Source organism: Mus pahari, chromosome 15 (assembly GCF_900095145.1).
Source record: "Mus pahari chromosome 15, PAHARI_EIJ_v1.1, whole genome shotgun sequence".
NCBI classification, from domain to species: Eukaryota; Metazoa; Chordata; class Mammalia; order Rodentia; family Muridae; genus Mus; species Mus pahari.
In genome coordinates, this window is record NC_034604.1 from 57,600,879 (window position 1) to 57,622,300 (window position 21,422).

Below are 21,422 nucleotides of genomic sequence, written 5' to 3' on the forward strand. Positions count from 1 at the left end.
CAGTTTCGTAGTTCAATGAAATGATAGTCAGACATCTTTGGTATGTGTGTTTACCAACATTAATATATACGTATTTTATGACTCTTTTACATATGGCAATATGTCTTACAAAGAATTAAGACAAGAGTCTATCAGGGAGCCTTTTTTTTAACTCCTCAGTAGCCTAATGACTTGTACTAATCAAGAAGAATTTTGAATAAATCATTGTTTTAGCCTATAACAGAAATAGATTGCTATTAATCTAACAACCTGAGTATTTCACTATATACATATGTAGGCTGAGACAGTAAACTTTTCTGTTAGTGTTCATTTTAGAAATGACAGAATTCCCAATCTATCGTCATAATATTTCAAGGAATAAGCTGTTCCTCTGTCTCTTGGTGCTATGTTAAGATGAACTCAGATCGTGTGGGAAAAGTTTTAAGATTGGTAACTAATATGCACATTTTAAATGAGTTAACAGTAGAGAAATAGAGTTAATGGAGAAATCATGTACAACTGCTGAATGGAAGAGAATCAGTTTTTTTTTTTTAATCTGTCATGCTTCCAGTTAATAGTATAGCTTTTTAATAAAGGAAATATTTGTGGACAGAAAGTCTGTGAAGAAAAAGTGCCAAATAACAACTGAAATTAGTTTGATAGTCTAATTAGCAATGTGTTAAAATGAGGATGTGCAAAACAATTTAATAAGTTAAATTAAAGCCATATGTAATAATCTTATAAGTACATAATTCTCCTCCTACATGCAGTTAAAAACAACAGAAATCCCACACATATGAAAAGATTAGAAATGAAAAATTTGTGTAACTGTCTATTAGATTCAAACTTTCCAGTTGTTCATACTTCCTGAAGGGTCTTAGAAATTTGTGGTAAAATGAGAGTTGGCCTCTTAGCAGCTTCCCTTTGGCTTGGTTGGAAGACTTGGTTGGAGGAGCAGTCAGTAAGTAGTCAGTGGCTCTTTATACTTTGAGCATGGTCCCTTAGGTTTGCCTTTTTCTGTAAACTCAAGTGTTTATATTCCTGCTTATTTATTAACATGGCTCTTTTAAAGATTACCAAGTTGCCTATGACAGTTCCAATTATTAACAGTTCTTTTTTCTATATTTAACCTCGCCTAAGTTTATTTTTTTATTTTTTACTTTTTACATTTCTTTTTCAGTTCTCAGGGACTATGTATGTTAAAGTTTATCACATTTTAATAACTTCCTGGATGCTGAGTTCTTCTCTGTCTCTGTCTCTGTCTCTGCTGTTTGTGCACTGGGCAGACTCTTCACTAGAAAAGTTGGCCCTGGGCTGAGCCCTCACACGTTGACCCAGATCTGTGGTCATTAACCAAGGTATTGTGTTCTCCTAATTTCTGTTTCCTTCCCTCCTTCTTAGCAGGAGGCAGCAGAAGGGAAACTGCAGCCTGTGATGAGTGTTCAAAAGCAGAGGCAGCAAGAAACCCTAGCAACTCCAGTTCTCTCCACAAAAGCCTTTTACAATAGAGACTTTCAGTCGAGTATCATTGTTTCATTATCAGGATTGAAAGTCCAGTAATTAAAACGAGACAGTGCTGCAAGTGTCCCTCCGTATATAAACAGATGTCCCTGTTAACACCTCATGTGGGTTAAAGCAGTCCTCCCTTTTGGTCTAAGTTTTATACTACTGATGTAATTTTAATGTGAATCCGATAAGTGCTTTGTCATTTTTTGCATAGAAATGTTCCAGGTGTAACAGTTTCTTTTACTGAGTTGTAATTAGCAGGTATAAACATCTCTGTAGATGACTGTCCAGGAAATTTATGTTTTAAAATGTCTTCAGTTACAGCTTTCTATGTAAGTCTCAACCTAGGAGATGGGGTTTTTAGAGCAGCAAACAAGTAGGTGAAGAGATTATACAAATGATTTGCTGTTTTCAGATATGCATAGTTCATATGAGCATCTCTCTGAATGTTTTTTTCAAGAAAAAAAATGTTACTATTTGTATAGCTATAGTTAAGATGTTTTTAAATTCCTGTGGCTTACTGCTTTTCGTTTTTTTTTCTTTTTCTCCTTCTCCTCCTCCTCCTCCTCCTCCTCCTCCTCCTCCTTCTTCTTCTTCTTCTTCTTCTTCTTCTTCTTCTTCTTCTCCTTCAAACATAGAGTGCAGTAAAGGTAAAGACAAGAAAAGTAATTTACTTTTTAACGTTTTCTGAAAAAAGGGAAAGTAGAGTAATGCAGATCACGGAGAGTCATATAATAGCACTGTGTGGAGAAAAAGGACTGTTTACACGATTACTGTAAAGCTGCACGCTCCTGTCGGTGGTTAAGCTTTCTTTGGCATAGCCTGCTGGCATGCACCACCTTAGCAAGCTGCAAGGGTTTAAGACTTTAATTATCAAAATAATTAGCACGGGATGCCCATAGCACTAATTGTTTTACAAAGTAATTTTAATGTGGTCAGGGACTTTGCGTTGATCTGATTTGACAGGAAATGCCTTCATGCAGTTTAAAATGTACACATATAATACACATTTTTGCAGAGACATAACTTCAAAATAGCTTAATGAGTGGCCTGAGACACAGGCATTGCAGGACCCAGTGTATTCCAGCAGGGGGCCATCGTGCATGCATACAAATTAATAACACTGTTGTTTACTCTGGTGTTTGGAGTAGGGAGAGGTGCACCACCTGCAATAAAAGCAGAAGGCACATTCGGTGTGGGGCAGTCCCCCCACCCCACCCTTGTGCTGGTAGAAAAGCACCAGAACAAAGCAGCAGCTATACTTGGTTTTTAACACAATGAGAAGAGCTGCTAGACTGCTCACACTACACACACCTACTTTAAAACACTGTGGAAGTTTGGAAATAGAGTCATTTAAATTAGTTGCTCTTTCTTTTTTTCTTAAGGGAAGATGTAGAACATGTCTAGAGTACTTAGATGTCGTGCTACAATGTATAAACTGAGTCATTCTAAGTTATACTAGCAAATGAAAATACCATGTAATGATCCCTCTTACTGACTCACAGTTCAGACAAGGAACTGAAGCCCGGCAGTAAGGCAAGGTTCCTCAGATCCCCTCCAAGGGCCTATGAGGACAGAGTCAGCACTAGGAACATGCAGTCCAAGTCCTTTCTCATCCTGGACTGTCACAGATCTAACATTTAATTCATTCATTCTCCATTTAATATCTTCAATTTTGAAATATTCAAGAAGAAATTGCTAAACTAGGTAGCTGAAATTTAATCAGCAGAATATGACTATTCATTCCTTTAACACTAGATTTTAAAAAAAAGAGTTAGTATTAAAAGACTTGCTTCTTTTAAGTATTTTAAAATCTGATTTTAGAAAGCTCTTTTAAGGCCTATTTGGAAGATTTCTATTTCATATCTGGTGAAGTTTGACATTTTTTTTTATGACATTGTACTTTGACTGTCTTATAGAATCCTAAGAATAACAAATACATACAAAAATATTTAGTTAATTTTAGATAGAAACATTTAGATGGTGAGAACTCCTCAGTTTTAGGTTTTGAAATGTAATTCTAAGATGTGGTCAACACACTTTAAAAATCTCAGTAGTATATATGTACCTCACTCGGGTATCATGTCTTGAAAGCCTCACTAAGAATATGATACACTTATATGTGGGGCCATAATCACATATATTGAGTGCCTACATATACAGAGTTAATTAGCAGCATATACTGATGAGAAAACGGCATATCTTAACAATGAATTGTTAATATTCCATTAGGCACTGGTCCATCAGTTAAAACAGGAGTCAGTCAAAAGGAAGGTGATTTTGATTATTGTGTATCTCAGACACCATTTGAACCAAGTCTTTGAAATCTGATTTGAAAGCTTCTTGATAGCAGATTTCACTGCTATATATCATTTCCAGTTCAACTTCACCTGGCATACCGTTTTATATCCTTTTTATGGTCAATAGTTGCTAATATTGTCACATGACATCTTAAATGTCTTCAGGCTTTAGAAGCTAGAAATAGATAAATTGAAAATTTTAGAAGAATATTTTTCTAGTCAAGAAATCTGTTGCAGCTCTGGGAATTCATAGTCATAGAGTCTTGAATAGTGTGTCAAGGCAGGCTGTTTTAATGCCACACAGACAATGTAAAAAAAAAATGAGTTTTCTTTAACTGTTAAAGCCTATTATTGGCAACGACAACAACAAAAAAAAGAAGAAAAGAAAGTTATTTAAAAAAACAGCCTATAGAAACTAGAATCTAAAATATTTCCTAGCTTAATCTGAATTACTTAAAATAATTTCATCAGCTGGCATGGATATATCTGTAACTAATTTTTTCCATTTATAAAAGCATCTTTTGTCTTGATAAACTATATAATGATATATCTTGTTAAGTGCAAGTTAGTTTCCCTTTGTTAAGCATCACATCTTATTCTATACATGTGTTTCTAAGACATTTTTAAACTAAAGAAAAACATTTAATATCTATTTCTACTATTTCTATCTACCAAAACCAGATACTTCTGAATTTCCCAAATGAATTTTTAGTACATTTTAATTCATATCAGATTTATAAAATGTTCATATTATTATGAGTATCACTTGGACTCTATTGCATACCACAAATTTCTGACAAAAATTACTGTTGTGTGACCAATGTTAAAATAGTGTGCCAGCTTTAAAAATTCTAGTGGTATGTTTGTAATGTCTGACATGTTTTACGTATTGTTACAATGTGAAGGGAAGTTCAGTTGAATTCAACCACATTGCTCATTAATTCTAACTAGAATATCCTAAGATAAAAGTCAACTAAGAAAGCATTATGATATTCAGACCTAAACAAAGAATTGATTTTTTAAAAAACAGTTTTCCTATATCAAACCACAGAATTCCTAAAGTATTTTATCAGAGCAGTAAATTGGTGGTATCTCCTTATCTACGGTTTTAATACCCTAATACAATAACAACCTTCTATCAATATATGGCTAATTGCAGATATAAAGTATCCACTGGTAGTTCATCTCTCATAAAACCACCTTTAGCTTTAAGTCAAGTCCATTGATTCCGATTCCAGTTAAAGCTGAAGAACTTAATATGTCTTTTAATCCTTTTATTGTAAGCTAGGATAAAATTAATTTTACCCCAGAACTGCACAAAGCCAATTAACATGATCTTTAGAGTTATTTAGTAAAGTGCTTCAAATTGTTACATTTATCTTGACCTCTCAGTTGCACCCTCCGACTGCTTTTTAAATGAGGTAATCAATATCTCACAGCCCCTTTAATAGCTTAAACTTCTCAAATATTTTACCTGTGCTCCAGTTAAGCTGTAAGCACAGTGTTTATTCTTGTTCCTGTAAGTCTGGAGTCAGTTATGCTAAATCCAAAGACAGTTGTATCCTTTTGAGAAATCGTGTGAATTAAATGGTTGTTTTAATGAAATGACACCCCCGTGTTTTGTTGAGAGTTCCCCCAGTCATCGGGAAGCACCATGCTCACACAGAGTGAATTTTCTGTTTGCAACTTCAACAGAAGACATTTATGTCCCTCACCATCCGCTTCCTTCTATTTTCTGCACAGGCTAGTTGAAGGTATTAATTTTCTTACTGTGATAGGGTGATCAACCGTCCTGTCAAGAAAATGGATCTCTATGTCACCCTTTAGCATGATTAAATGGAGCCATGTCTCTGTGAAAAACAAAAAAACAAAACAGATTTTCATGAAACTGTGGGAAGACTCACATTTAAAGAATTATTTTATTTTTAATATCTCCAGATCTCCCTTTTGATCAGCAGTTTCATTTATAGGAAAACAATGCAGCTAATTAACACATTGTTTCTTTTTAAGAGAAACTGTAGGCCAGGCCAATAAAGGAAAGACATTTCCAAATCTGGGAAACCAAGGGCAGGTTTGCCGTTATTTTTGGCACAGCACCAGGGATGCATCTGGCCGCTTTACTCACGCACTCAGCACTTGGTGTCTCTCTCAGTGGGTCTTCTCTTTCTATTTCTGTATTCACAAAGAGCTATCTTTTTACATTTGAGTGATTATAAAAATTAAAAGCTGAGTGGTAGCACCACCAGAGTTAATAACTGTTTCGACAGTGCTATTATGAGCCCAATCACACGCCGAACCTTAAATTACAGCAAGTGATGTAATTAGGATTTCATATCTTGCCACTTAGCAGAGGGGGCACCTGTTACAATCCTTACTATTAGTTTAGGGATAAAATGTATAAATGGCTGACAGAAAGTACCAAATTAAACTAGTGTAAAGTCTTCATTCTTTCCTCAGGAGTGGGCGTTAAGACAAGATTGAGGTAATTAAACAGAAGGAACATGGAGAAGGTGGGGGCCAGGGCGAGAGTGGAACTCTCCAAATGGCCCCTGTTTAATTTCCTCCTGGAAGCTGACCATGTGTACTGCTGTGCCCCTCCCCCTGCAGCCTGGCGTTGCCGAGGCTGAGCGGCTGGGGTCAATGCCTTGCCTATTGATCAGTATCCCTGCAGTCCCTTGCTCTAGCAGCTGCTTCATCGGCTCCTTTCAGGGCCTGCTTCAGTACATTAGAATAGAAATCCATAACCAGCGCTGTGCTCATCCAAGCAGGGGAAGAAACTAAATTAAATGGTATAAAACAATCTTGGATCAGGAGTTTGTGCCAATTCATCTTGATCTAAGATGTCACACCGGGCTCTCTGTCTGAGCACCTGGGCTAGAGGCAGCCATAGTGAAAATAGATGGAGCTGCGATCATTCATTTGTCAGCTAAGGAGCAAGGCAGCAGTTAGCAATTCCCTTCTGCAGAGGTCAGCTGACAGAACAATCAGTGCGACTGCAGAATAGAGCTTTCCTTTGAACTATTGTTGTGGAGCACGCTCCTGCTGAGGCGTGGGGGAGGGGAGCGGGTTGCTTCCTCTTTTTCCAGAACACTGTGTAAAGAGTAAAGCCTACAGTGCCCCCCAAGATGACTCTAGTGGCAGTTGCTGTGTGCTCTAACTCTCTGTGTCTGCCGAGTACGTAAATAAGGTTGGGTTTCAGTGAATGCACAGAGAACGAGGTTATCGCACTGTTAAATATGACTTTGTCTAGAATTAAGGTCCTTTTAAACAGAGCAAGTGACTACTGATGTTTCTTCTCTAGTGTCCTGAAGCTCTTGCATTCTTTCCTCCTACTTTAATACTTGTTAATATTTTTAATAAATATTTCTTTTGTCTTTGCAAACAAAATTTCTGTGAAGTGGGAATATGTAATGTTATAATAATGATTGACAAATTTTCTTAGTATAAAATATTTTTAAACATCTAGGACTACAGTTTTATAGGAGATGTAAGAAATGAGATGTGATTTTTTTTTTCTTCATGGCCTTAGAAGTTACAAAGTCCTTTTGTAACACCAGAGGGGCTTCATAATCAAAAGAGCCGACACGTGATCTGAAATGAACACGTAAGATTGTGCATGGTATTAAAAGGGGAAAAAACTAAAATTTATAGGGAGTTAGTATAAAGAATAAACCTATAAAGACTTGGAGCTTTCTGTACTTGACTTGAGAGCTATTAACAAGGTGCTTCCATCTGTGTGAATCAGTGACCTATTCTTGTCCCACCCTGGTGTCCCAGTGCCATTTTCTGAAAATAACTATTCGTTCTAAAGTGCATAATCTAGAATGTTCTTCTAAACACATATACTTTTTATAATGGCATTTTCTCAACTTGAATTCCTACATTTTGATTTTTAGGTTGCTTGTCAAGTGTCCCACAGATGAAAAAAATTTCCACATCTTACGAAGAAAGAAGGAAGCAGGCCACGGCTATTGTTCTCCTGGGAGTGATAGGGGCAGAGTTTGGAGCTGAAATTGAACCACCGAAGCTGCTGACCAGACCTCGAAGCTCCAGTCAAATTCCTGAAGGCTTTGGCTTGACAAGCGGAGGCTCCAACTATTCACTGGCCAGGCACACGTGTAAGTCCTCAGGGTTCTGATGCTGAGCACCTTGATGTTTAAGACGTCTTCTTTGTCTACAGAATATCAGAGTAGTGACTGTATCCTGAGACTTTAGCATATCTGTAATGGTGAGTGAAGTTAGGAGACAGGACCACTCTGGGTCCATCGCTCTTTAGTTATAATTGCCCGAGTTTCATTTTGTGTTTTCAGTTCTTCTCTAAAGAACACATCCCTCAAATTTGTGTTCTTGAATTTTTGATCAAGATTCTTCTCCAAAATGTTTGAAAGTGTACACACACACACACTCTGCAGCACTCACTTCAAAAGGAGTAGTTAAGATAGAGATTTTTTTTTTTGTAGCCAGATTTGAGTGACCATGGCCCAGAGAACACAGAGCTAGGTTACCCCTGGTCCCATGTTCTCCTGTGCAAGTCGTTTCATGAAGTTTTATAGTAACAGAAAGAAGAAAGTCATAAAGTAATTTAAAAATACATTGGTAGCCACATTAGTAATGCAGTTAGTCTCAGACGCTGTCTGATGATGTTCTTAGCCTTTGAGTTGATGGGAGCTAGCAGCCTGCTAACTTAATAGACTCCAAAGGTTTTTAACCTCTTCTTGGCAGGTGTTAGTTCTGACATCAAGGTGGGCAAGGAACGGCTGTCTAGAGAGCTAAAGCTCACCCAGAATAAGATGATTAAGCCTCTGCAGCATCCTCACCTCTAGATGCCGGTGCAGTGAATCAGCCAATAGTCAGCGTTCAGACACAGCGGCTTTGCCAGGCACCCTCACTCACAAAGTTGCACTTAAATACTTGTAAAATGATTTCTGGAAAACCGTGTCACTGGCATTGGATAGGATTTGCAAAGTTGGACCAGTGATGGAACATAGAACATATAACTAGCGTGAATGGGTTCTGAAATTAAAAAAAAAAAAAAAAATCCCAATAACAATTTTAAAGTGATAGAGCTATTGCAATTACTCTGATGGGTCTTGCAGTTCTGTGAGTGCTCCGTGAGTGCTCCGCATGGGAACAGTGGGAGGGGAAGGTGTTTTGTAAGGAGGCCTGTAGGTGTCCAGGTAAGGCCAGAGTTTTCTCACCATGTCACAGAAGCATGTCTAATGAGTTGGGACATCTTTTTATTCATTTTATTTTTTGAAACATGGTCTTACTAACCTAACCCTGGCTGGCCTGGACCTCACAAAGATCTGCCTGCTTCCTCCTTTGGAGTGCTGGCACAAAAAGTGTTCATCTACAGCCCTAGCTAAACTGTGACATCATTAAAGGCAAGGTACAATCCTGCTGATATCAGGAGATGTTCTTCTTTAAAAAGATTTATTTTTTTAAATGTCATTTTTTTAATTTAAATTATGTGTATGTGTCCTGGGTAGGGTTAGTTTTTATATGGATTAATTTATATCTCGTTATTTAGGATTTGTAGAGTGTTTCTGATATTTTTTTACCCATGGTTTGTCTATACAAAAGTCTTGGATTCATGAATATATTTCCATAGGTCTTATCTTAGGTAATGAATTGATTTGCAAACTAGAAAACTATAACTAGAAAAAGAGCAAAAGGTTAATTAAGGAAAAGGAAAAGTTGTGGCAGAATAAAAGTGGAGATTTCTTTTTCCAAAGAAGTTTGGGGATTTAATAAAGCATTTTAAAGGATTTTTACATTAGGGTTCTTTAGAGGAAAATCAAAGAAAGAATAAAGAATTTTTCTTTAATAAAGAATTTTAAAGGATGTTTACATTAGGGTTCTTTAGAGGAAAATCAAAGAAAGAAAGAGAGAGAAAGAGAAAGAGAAAGAAAGAGAAAGAGAAAGAGAAAGGAAGGAAGGATATATAATATACGTTAAAATTTATCTTAAAGAGACATGTATTAGCATGGCTTTTGGCTGTGGTCCTGCTAGTCCAGCACTGACCTTTCTTCCACTGGTGCCTTTTAAGGCTGCTCAGAGGGCTGCAGGGCTGCAGTTTCCACTCACACCTGTAAACCAGGCTCTAGTCTTCTCATCAGCTGAGCTCTGTGGATGCTGGAGAGAAATCTCTTCCAGGGCATACTTAGAAACCTTTGGACGGCTTGTCTGGAGCTGTTCATGTGTATCACCAACTTCATTCTTTTCCTTTGTTACTGTATCCTGTGATGTTAGATGGCTTTTTTGTTGTTGTTTGTTTGTTTGTTTTGTTTTGTTTGTGGAGCTCATTCTTTATAGTGATGCTAAACTCAACCAGCTAGCATCACTATTTTACGTAATTTCCCACAATTTGTCAAAAGTTTTATTTATAGAATCACTGAATTCCTTGCTCTTCATAATAAGTACATAAGGATAATCAAATACATTTATCTTGATAAGTTCTTTTAATAGATAAGTTATTTAAATAGTTCACACCATGAATTTTTAATGCTCAACATGAATTTAGGCGAGCCTTCAGTAACTGGATATATCAACAAAGTGGAAAGTCTGTTCCAGATACTTTAAAAAAATTCATCTTTATATTTCTGTCTCTTTAGTACTTCCAGCTGTATTAGTCAGGCTTCTGTAGAGCAATGGTTCTCAACCTGTGGGTCATGACCTTTTGGGGGGTCATATATCAGATGTCCTGCATATCAGATATTTACGTTAAGGTTCATAACAGTAGCAAAATTACAGTTATGAAGTAGAACAAAATAATTTAATAGTTGAGGGCTCACCACAACATGAGGAACTGCATTAAAGGATTGCAGCATTAGGAGGGCTGAGAACCACTTACCTAGAAGAATAGAAGTGACAGAATGAACATATAATACACACACACACACACACACACACACACACACACACATCCTATGGAATTTATTAGAGTGGTTTATAGGCTATGGTCTTGCTAGCTGAACAATGGCTGTCTCCAGTGGAAAGGCCAAGAATCCATTATTTGTTTATGAGGCTGGGTGTCTCAGTAGATCTTCATTCTTGGTTCCAATTCTGAAGAAGTTAGTATACTAATACTGGTCTAACAATGCCTAAGCAGCAGGATAGACAGATTTGCTGGTGAGAGTGAGGGCAAGTCAGCAAAGAGCCAAAGCTCCCTCCTTCTTCTATGCCCTTTTATGTGGGCTCCCACCAAAAGGTGTGACCCTGACCTCACCTCAAATGATCCAAATCTAGGGTAGGTTTTCTAACCTCAAATGAGTACCTCCCCCCCCCCCCAAATCCCTTATAGGTGTACCCAACTACTCCAGTTTTAGTTGATTCTAAATGTAGTCAAGTTGACAGTCAAGATTAGCCACCACAGTGTTAGTACTGAAATCTTATTTTGCTGAAAAGCAGGGAGGGGCCTACAAGTGAAATGCTCTCGGTGTGTGTTTCTGGTCTGAGGGGAACCACAGACTGCTGTGGTTCTGCTGGGTCAGGGGTTTTATCCATCCTTCACCATCCCACGGATGGCACATGAAAGGCACCAGACATTTTAGCAATCCAAGGGTTGTAGAATCTGGTATACTCCTTGAGAACTTTGGATATTGGACTGAATATGGAAAGAGATGAAGATTATGTTTCTTTAGCGAATTATAATTATGATGATTTAATTGTTAGAAAATGATTGATTTTCAGAGATTTCTAAAAAGAAGTTCTGTGTCATATTATATGATGCAGTACTGCCTAGACTTAGTTCTAAAATGCTTTTCCTATTTTTTAAAATTAGATTTACTTTACATTATTTTAATAGTCATGAAATATTTGTGCATGTGCATGCACTTATTTTTACATGAGTACACATGTATGTGGATCCCGCACATGTGTGAGCGCATACATATGAAAGCAGAGGATGTTGTTGGGTGTCATTTCTCAGGGTCCATCTGACTGGAACACTGAAACTCAACAGGTAGTCTGAGCTGGTGCCAGTGCCCCCCAGATAGCTGCTCATCTGTACCTCCTCAGAACTGGGCTTATGAGCACATGTCTCTGTCTGGCTTGTTAAAATGCAGATTCTGGGGATCTGACCAGGCCCTTAGGCTGGCAAAGCAAAGCAGGGACTTCACAAACTGAGATATCTTCCCAGCCCATATCTTCCCAACCCAGATATAAAATATTTTCAATGTAATTGTAGATTTGCTCTTGACTTCCATAGCATAACCCAGTATTTTATTGAAAGGTCTCATATTCACTGGTGATGGACTTGCCTATAATAACAAGTGATTTTTTTTTGAGACCTTCATTTTTCAAATAGGAATATCTTGATTAAATTTGAGTCTTGCTCCGCTGTTTGGAAATAGGTGTCTAACTGCCTGGTATCTTGCTTAGCTCCTTTCCGTCAGTCATATATAATATTAATCGACCTTGATGCCGTCTTGCTCTTAGATCTGTTGCTGTTTTGTTCTATGGCAGTTAGAATGTATTATTACCATTAAATATTTATTCTATTTGGTCTCTTATTGAATGGGTAATAATTATTATTTTGAGATAAGGCCATTAACATGCAATATTTGATCAACTTTAATTGCTAATTATATTAATTACTTTTCCGTTGCTGTAATAAAACACCATGACCAATGCAACTCATTTTATTTTGGCTTAGCTTTCCAGAGGCAGGGACAGCATGGTGGCAGGAACCAGAAGTGAAAACTCCCATCTTGAATGTACACACCTGATGTATTTATTGAAATAATATGGAAGAAAAGCTGTAAAAACTCTGAAATTAATGAGAAGCCTAGATCAGCTTACACTGTTTCAATGTGTTCTTGAGTTATTTAGTTCCTTCTGGGTTGCAGTATGCTCTATGAATAAGTGAGTGGACCTATTTTTACTTGAATGCCCCCTTTGGTCCAATGAGTCTGCTTTCAGACACAAAGCATCCCAGAAGGTTCACCCCCGCCTCCTACTCTCCTCTCTGTGAGGGTGGATTCCCTCTGTTTTATATTAAGAGGAGATGATGATGATGATGATGATGATGATGATGATGATGGTGATGATGATCATTCTTCCTCCTCCTCTTCTTCTTTTCTAATACACAAATGAGGCCTCATACTGTTTTAGAATATTATTTATGGTATCATCTTGTGAATCTTTTGCTCCATTTGTTTTTTGGTCTTTTCTGTTCATTTTGTAATTATAGAATTATGCTGGCACATCTGTAGTAAATCTGCTTTGATCTCTCATTGGATTCTTCAGGCAGGTGTTATAAGTCATTTCTCTAGGCGGCAGACTCAAAAGCTGATTTGTGTCTAGGACTGCTCTTGGGATCAATAGCTTCAAGGGAAGGAAAGAAGGAGAATTGGCCGGGGGAGATATTGAGCTGAGTTTCCATTGCAAAGCAAGCCTTTGCTGCTCCTAGGGAACCCTGGGACTGATTGACCCCTTAGACTTTCCTCTACTGGCGCAGGTCACAGCCTCCGTACCTTTCACCACTGAGCCATTGAGTTGGAGGTGCCCTGAGAAGATGCTGTGGCCTAGGATGCTTCTTTCCTCATCTTAGAGCGGAACCTGCAGAGGGACTCAACTAAGACATGTGACCTGCTAACACCCCCAGCTTTCTGTGGGAGTCAGTCCTCAGTGTGAGGAGTCAGGACAGACGGCGTTCCCTGACCACCGCGGTACATGCTGGATGGCCTTGTGTGTGCTCCTGTTTCCCTCCTTGTCAGTCCAGACGTGATTAGAGGAAGGGATCTTTTCATTCCAATCTATCCAGATTTCTTATTACACTTAAAGGTAAATAATTTTCCTTACCTGACATAGCACGAAGCACACTTCTGATAGGTTATGAGTGAATATTTTCTCTTTGCCAGGTGTCACGTTCCACACCGCAAATGTGCTAGTGTAGTCTGTTATAGTGCATGGCTATGGGCCAGCTACTGGAGCAAGGGCAGCCTAGCAAGGCCACCTCCCTAAACCCCTGACTTTTCCTCCCCTACTGCCATCAGTTGCCAGTAACTCCTAAGCTAGGGATGGCACTGTGAGGCCCTCTCCACCCATGCTGGGGTTGGGCTGATTGGAGTTTCTATAGGTCTGTGCGTGCAGCTGCCGTGAATTCATGTGAGCAGTGCCATGGCGTGTACAGAGCACGCTGACTTACAGCAGGCCTCTTCTCCTTCTTCCTCAGAACCATTCCGACCCTTCCCCTCTGATTCTGGAGCCTTCCAAGGAGGGGTGAGATATGGATCTATCTATCTATCTATCTATCTATCTATCTATCTATCTATCTATCTATCTATCTATCTATCTATGGATATCTATAGATATCCATGCCTATATATATATATATATATATATATATATATATATATATACATACACACATATATATAGATATATCTGACTTAGTGCTAAGCACTGCACAGTCTCTTAATCTCTGCATGTCCATCAGCTCTGTCTCTTTACTAGCTGACCATGATCTGCAAAAAGAAGGTTCTCTTAACCACAAACTTTTAGGGAACAGTTTCATATTACATCCATTTAACAACAACAAAGAAAGATAGTAACAGGTTATGTCTTGTGGAGTAGGCCTAAAATCCCCCCAGAAACTAGTTACTCACCACTGTGTCTTTTTGCCACCACTGCACCAGTAGGCACATGTTCCTAGCCAGTTGCTATAGTTCGTAGGGCCCACCACCAGGTAATCCTGCTAACTCTGCCTCCACAGCAGTATGCCTAGCACCTTCCAGGACTGTGAACAATAGGTAGTAGAAATGAAGCTTTCACACAAGTGCCTACTTGATTTCTCTGCATTTTGTGATTCAAGTACATGTGCTCAGTAATAGACATACCATCAGTTATGGAGGATAGTCTAGAAAAGTGTCAATATCCTATTAGAGGTGGGTTGTAGGATAACGTTGGCCAACATCTAGATGAGGGTTAACCCACACCTAGCATTGAGTTTTTGTTTGATAGCACATAGCATCTGAGACAGGAATTACTCCTTCCTCCTAGCCATAGGGTAACTCTGAGTTAATCTTTTAACTCTAAAATGCCAAACACGGGCTAGAACAAACACCTGTGTTCAAACTGTAATACAAAGTATATCTACCTCCCACAGTTATAAATAAGCAAGTTGGAGCTGTGCTGGTGCAAAGACAGGATGCTCAGTGAGTGCCAGGCAGTGTGAAGGTCTGAAGACCCTGAGTCTCTCACCTAGGGATGAGCAAGGATGCAAAAGCGCATACAGCACATATAATCTATGCACGCCTCTGCAGTCAGAAAATGGCTTCCAACTGTGGTGTGGTCACTTGGGTTAAGGGGAGCAGCTTTTTCTTTATTCAGCCCTTACAGATTTTTGTAATGACACGCTCTCTAGCTGGCTGTGGATATGGTCTCCAGACAGTGCATGCAGAAGACATAATGCTGTGCATTTTTGCTTTTGTCTTAGGAAAAAGACCACCTAGATTCCATCCCATTTTCAAAGAAAGTCTTTAAAAGAATAATGGATAAGGACGAGTGTAAAAGTTTGTCAAAATAGTTCTTGTATTATTTGAGATTATACTATAAATCCTCCTCCCCTTTTCTTCCTTTCATCCCTACCATATCACCACCCTGTCTCTCTGTCAAATTCATGTCCTTCTTTTTCATTAATTGTTGCTACATGTATAAGTATATGTGTATACGGATATATCCCTAAATAGCACCTGTTCGGTTTCTGGAATGTTACTTGTAGGTATGTTTTTCAGGGCTGATCGTCTGGTTTTGGAGAATCACTTGGTGTGCTCTTCCTCGGGAAAGACTACTTCTCCGGCTCTCAGGATTCCTCAGTTTCATTCCTTAGCTGCTTAGAGTTTGCTGTATAGGGTTGAGACCCCCTGGACTTTTTCCATGTCTGTTGACCTTGACCATGTTCAGCTTGTGTTTGGGTAGTCATTTTAGAAAAACTTAATGGTTGTAGCTTCTGACGTTCCTTGGAGACACAATCTTACCTCAAACTTCCTATTCTTCTGGCACTTAGAATCTTTCTGTCCCCTCTTCCTCAGCGATGCCTGAGTCTTAGGTTCCGAGTTGTATTATAGAAGTATCCTTGGGACTGTGTTCCCCAGTTCTGCAATTTGGCTGGTTGTCGTTTTCTGTGGTAGTCTCTGACAGTTGCAAAGAGAAAATGCTGTTCTTTTGAGAGGTTACGATTGCTCTTACCTATGGTTCTTTTTCTTCTTTTCTTTCTTTTTTTTTATTATTATTTTCTTTATTTACATTTCAAATGCTATCCCGAAAGTTCCCTATACCCCCCCTCCGAACCTGCTCCCCTACCCACCCACTCCCACTTCTTGGCCCAGGCCTTCCCTTGTGCTGGGTCATATAAAGTTTGCAAGACCAAGGGGCCTCTCTTCCCAATGATGGCCGATTAGGTCATCTTCTGCTACATATGCAGCTAGAGACACAAGCTCTGGGGGTACTGGTTAGTTCATATTGTTGTTCCACCTACAGGGTTGCAGCCCCCGTCAGCTCTTTGGGTACTTTCTCTAGCTCCTCCATTGGGGACCCTGTGTTCCATCCAATAGCTGGCTGTGAGCATCCACTTCAGTGTTTGCCCGGCTTATCTATGTTTATAAAGACAAATACTTAGACTTTAGTTCGGGATTATACTTATTTGGTAAAGGGGCAGTTGTATGTTCTTTTCCAAGATCCCCAGTTTCACTAGCCCCAGTTAGTTGGCTAGGTTTCCAGTACCAGGTATGATCTACTTCTTGTGGAACTGGTCTTACGTTCAATTAGAAAGCTCTTGGTTGCCACCAGTGTATTGTGCCACTACTGCACCATTAGTTATCAAGCCATGCCAGTCTTTTTGTAGTTCATAGATATCATAGCTGGGTAGGACCGTTGGTTGCTTTTCTCCTTTGGAATCTGTAGTAGAGGGTTCCAGTATGACGAAAGTTAGTCCCCAAGAAGGAGGATTTAAGATCAGTTTCAGCTCAGGGGTCTCTGAGCCTTGTGTCTGAAGTGCAGTGTCTTCAGTAACAGGAACTTACCTTCACCTCTAGGGGGCAACCAAGTAAAACAGCAGTAGCCTGTAATGTTATCTCTGCCTCCCCTTCTAATTAAAGTCTCCCTACTTTTCCCATTTTTCTCTATCAATTCACTTGTACCCTGTTGTTCTCCATTCTGTGCTTCTGTACTCCAGTTTTGGTGTGTGGTGGTCTCAATGGTGGTCATTGTGCTGTTGATTTTTGGTGGTCTTGTTAGTGTTCCCAGTGGCATTTCATTGTTTAGTTATTTTATGGCTTTGTTTTGATTTGCGAGTATCTTGACTGTGCTAATTCTTCTCTTCAGCACAAAGATTGCTCCCTCTATTTTCTTTAGTTTTGGCTTGTTGACTAGACAGTTTTTCAGACTGTTTATATCTATACCATGGAAATTCTTTCTTTGTCCTTTGTGGTGGTTTGAGTAAGAATGGCCCCCATAGACTCAAATATTTGAATGCTTGTGGTCGTCAGGAAGTAGAACTCTTTGAGATGATTCTAAGGGTTAGGAGATGTTGTCTTATTGGAGTAAGTGTGACTGTGGTGGTTTGAATATGCTTGGCCCATGGAAACTGGCATTATTAGAAGGTACGGTCTTGCTGGAATAGGTGTGGCCTTGTTGGAGGAAGTGTGTCACTGTGTAGGTGGGATTTGAGGGCTCCTAGCACTCAAGCTTCACCCAGTACAGAAGAGACTGTCTCTTCCTGGCTGCCTTCAGATCAGTATGTAGAACTCTCAGTTCCTTCTCCAGCATCCTATTTTCCTGGACTCTGCCATGCTCTCTGCTATGATAATGAACTGAATCTCTGAAACTGTAAGCCAGCACCAGTTAAATGTCCTCAATGAAACCACTAAGACAGTGGCCTGTTGGAGGAAATATGTCACTGGGGATGGACTTTGAAGTGTCTGTCAAAAGTCCATATCAGGTTTAATCCTCCTCCACCCCCACATCCCACTTATGGATCAGGTTGTAGCTCTCAGCTACTGTTTTAGCCCCAGCCTGCATGCGCCCATGCTCCTTTACATGATGACAGTAGACTAAACCTCTGAAACTATAAGCAAGCCCCAAATTATATATATTTCTTGGTCATGGTATCTCTTCAGAGCAATAGAACAGTGATTAGAAGAACACTTTGGAGTGTAGTAGAGAGTTTTGTAGGTATTAGTCTAGGTTGGCCACCGTGGTCTTTTAGGATTTTAATGCGTTGCTCCAGGATCCTTTGACTTTCAAAGTTTCATCAGAGAAGTCAGCTGTTATTCTGATGGGTTCCCTATATATGTAACATGTGGTTTGAAGGTTTCTGCTTTTGTTGTCCATCCTCGGTGTTTTAACTGTGATACATTGTGAAGATTTTCATTTCTCGCCTTGTCTGTTTGGTGTTCTGTGTGATGCTGTGTTGTTTGAATGTGTCTTTCCTTGGGTTGTGGAAGCATTCTTTTATAATCTTGTGGAAGGTCTCCTCCATGCCATTGACTTGGATTCTTCACTCTCTTCTATGCATGTAATGGAAGGTTTTGTCTCTTCATGGTATCCTACATTTTCTGTACTTTCCTATTTTTTCCTTTTTAAATATTCTTTGTCTACTTTATCTAGATCATAACTTTAACTTCTAGACCTGATATTTATCTTCTGCCCCATTCATTCTCCTTGTAGGGCTTTCCTTTGTGTTTTCAGTTGAATTGTTAGGCTTTGTAATTCCTTCTTCATTTCATCTTGAGAGCTCTCTGGTATTTCTAGCTCTGTATTAAATGTTGTTTTCAAGTTGGGGGTCATATCCATCATCCTCACCAGCTCTGTGTTTGTGTTTTCTTCGGCATCACTTGTTTGTTTGTTTTCCTTAAATGTCTTAAATGAGCTGTTCCTTTGAGTTTTCTTTAAATGTCTTGATGAAGTTTATGATTGTTCTTTTAAATCCTGTGTCCTGGAGTTCATCGAGGTAATTTTCATTGACTGGCATTTCCACATGGCTGGTATGTTCTAGTGGGGAGACACTTGCATGATATTTCGTATGGTTTGTATTTTTGTGATAAGAGTTGTTCATGTTTAATTTTGTTGTTGTTGTTGTTGTTAGTTCTGTGTCTGACATAAACAAAGCAGGTTGAAGCAGAAGAAAGGATATGTTGGAGCGTGGGCCAAGAATGACTTAGGCAGAATGAAGTGAGGCGGACATAGGGGCTTGGGCTGGTGTGCAGAATGTGATCCTGATTCAGGCTTAGAGTATGGGGGTAGATCTGGCCTGGTGGAAAGGTAGGATGTGGTGGGGAGACAGGCAGTTGTGAGCAAGCAGGGGTGGTCCTTGTGGGAGCCTAGAGATTCCTTATGAAGCAGGCAGAGATGGCCACAGTAGGCTGCAGCACTGGGTGTGGCCACGAGCTGAACTGTTGACTAGGAGAGGGTTTGTAGAGGGAAAAGCCATGCAGACTCATTTACCTAGACCCTGGAGAAGGATATTCAAGAACTGTTTTGGTATAGAGGTTAAAATCATTGTTTTTCAACAAGGGATAAAGCCATATCCTTCTTGATGAACTAGAGTACCACCAAATGAGAGTATCACTTAGATGCTACCAAAAGAATGTTTTAATTTTAGAGTCTACATCCAGAGTTTTATACTGCTGAGGTGCTGCATATGTTTGCTTATAGTATCCTTTGTGAAAGTAATCCTCCAGGTACTTCCTGTGATTTCTAATCTTGAAGAGTATATTAAATGAATATATTAATATAGATTGAAATTGATTTTATAATGAATCTCTTTCCTAAATTTTATTACATATTTAAATGAGAAAAAAAAGCTAAGCTAGATCTCAAATAAATCCCTTACTTGTGTGTGTGTTTGTTGGTTGGGGGTCGGGGGCCTGGGGATTACACAGCATTCTAGCACTGCTCTGCATGCAGGCCTCTATCTCAAATACTTACCAGCATGAGAGGACAACATCATTTAATTATAATAGCAGAAGGAAAGAGAGAAAGGAAGGAAGGAAGGAAGGAAGGAAGGAAGGAAGGAAGGAAGGAAGGAAGGAAGGAAGGAAGGAAGGAAAGAAGGAAAGAAGGAAAGAAGGAAAGAAGGAAAGAAGGAAAGAAGGAAAGAAGGAAAGAAGGAAAAGAAAAGAAAGAAAAGGAAGGAAAAGAAAAATAACTAGTGATATTTGTAAGTTACAAAAATTAGAAATAGCAATAGTCTCTCTCTTTCTCTCTCTCTCTCTCTCTCTCTCTCTCTCTCTCTCTCTCTCACACACACACACACACACACACACACACACACACACACACACACACACGGCACAGATGGGCATTCCTTAGGATAGACCGTGTTAAAAGAATGGCTATTTTCATTATTCAGTCATTAAATTACAATGCTGAGCTACTGCTGTGGCCATAGAGATCTCATATTTATCTTTTCCTTTTGACTCTGGGTCTTAATACACTCTGAAATTTGTACTTTCTTCTCCTTAAAGCATTCCATGTTTCTTGCCAGTTCTCTTCTGTTACTGTATTGTGACCTCCTCCTTCCCTCACATCTCTACTTTGGATGTCACTCATTGCCATTAGATGTCCTGAATGTAGGAGATGCGCTCTAGCCTGGCACTGCTCTCACATTGCAGCAAGAGTATTTGAGGCACTGGAGCCTTCTGTGGGGCTCCTGTTCACAGAGTCAAGAGTAAGACGCTGCTATCTGTTACTTTCCCTTTTGTGTTTTTAATACAAGTTCTCATCATGTAACCCAAGCAGTCTCGGTTTTATATATATAGTCTACTTGTGTTGAACTTCTGAGTTTGGGAATTACAGGAGGATACTGCACATCTGACTGTCTTTGCTAGTTTAAAATTTTTCACAGGTAATTTTGATGTATATGTAGGGTAGAAAACTCAATAGAATATGGAATCTTTTATAGTTATTTTAAATTGAGTATTTTATGGTAGTTCTTCTGATCATTATATTATCTTAATGTACAGATTATACATTTTTGTTAAATTTTCAAAGAGAAGAGTTAATGGAAACTAATCAGGATGAATAAATGACACTTATACTACCCTATGAGCTAATTGGTTAGATAATTCAGCCATTTTTATTACAGTTTAATTATTCTGAAATCGAATTGCCTTGGTTGAACCCTGACCTAATCACTTAGTAGTTGTATGATTTTAAGTTCTTTCTGAGTTAGTTTCCTTAACTAGGAAACTATTTCTTATAGTTACTGCAAGCATGAAGTAACCAGTATGTATAATGTATTTATAAAACCATCTGATATAAAATTCTTTTAAAACTTTAGGTGTTAGAATTGTCCCTAGAAACATTTGTAAAATAAGGATACCTCCTTTTAAAATTCATACTGGCTGAGGATATGTCACAGTCAGTCAAGTGCTTGCCTATCATACATTAAGCCTTAGGTTTAATTCTCAGTACCATATAAACTAGGTATGTGTCACAGGCCTGCATGTGATACAAGTGTTCCAGAGGTGAAAGAAAAAAAAAAAAGGATCACGAGTTCAGAGTCATCCTTGGTTGCATAAGGAGTTCAAGGCCAGCCTGGGATAGAAACTGCCATATATATATGTATGTATGTATGTATGTATGTATGTATGTAATATATATATATATATATATATATATATATATATATAT

General features: G+C 38.8%; 1 protein-coding gene across 2 annotated transcripts in view; it reads left to right on the forward strand.

Annotated features, from left to right (window-relative positions):
• The window catches only part of Wdr7 (WD repeat domain 7), a 277,721-nt gene that overhangs the window by 150,028 nt on the left and 106,271 nt on the right, over nt 1-21,422 (forward strand). For both annotated transcript variants that reach the window (XM_021215119.2, XM_021215120.2), the window contains one exon: nt 7,682-7,903. In XM_021215119.2, coding sequence (XP_021070778.1) covers nt 7,682-7,903 — 222 coding nt within the window. The remainder of the gene's footprint in view (nt 1-7,681; nt 7,904-21,422) is intronic.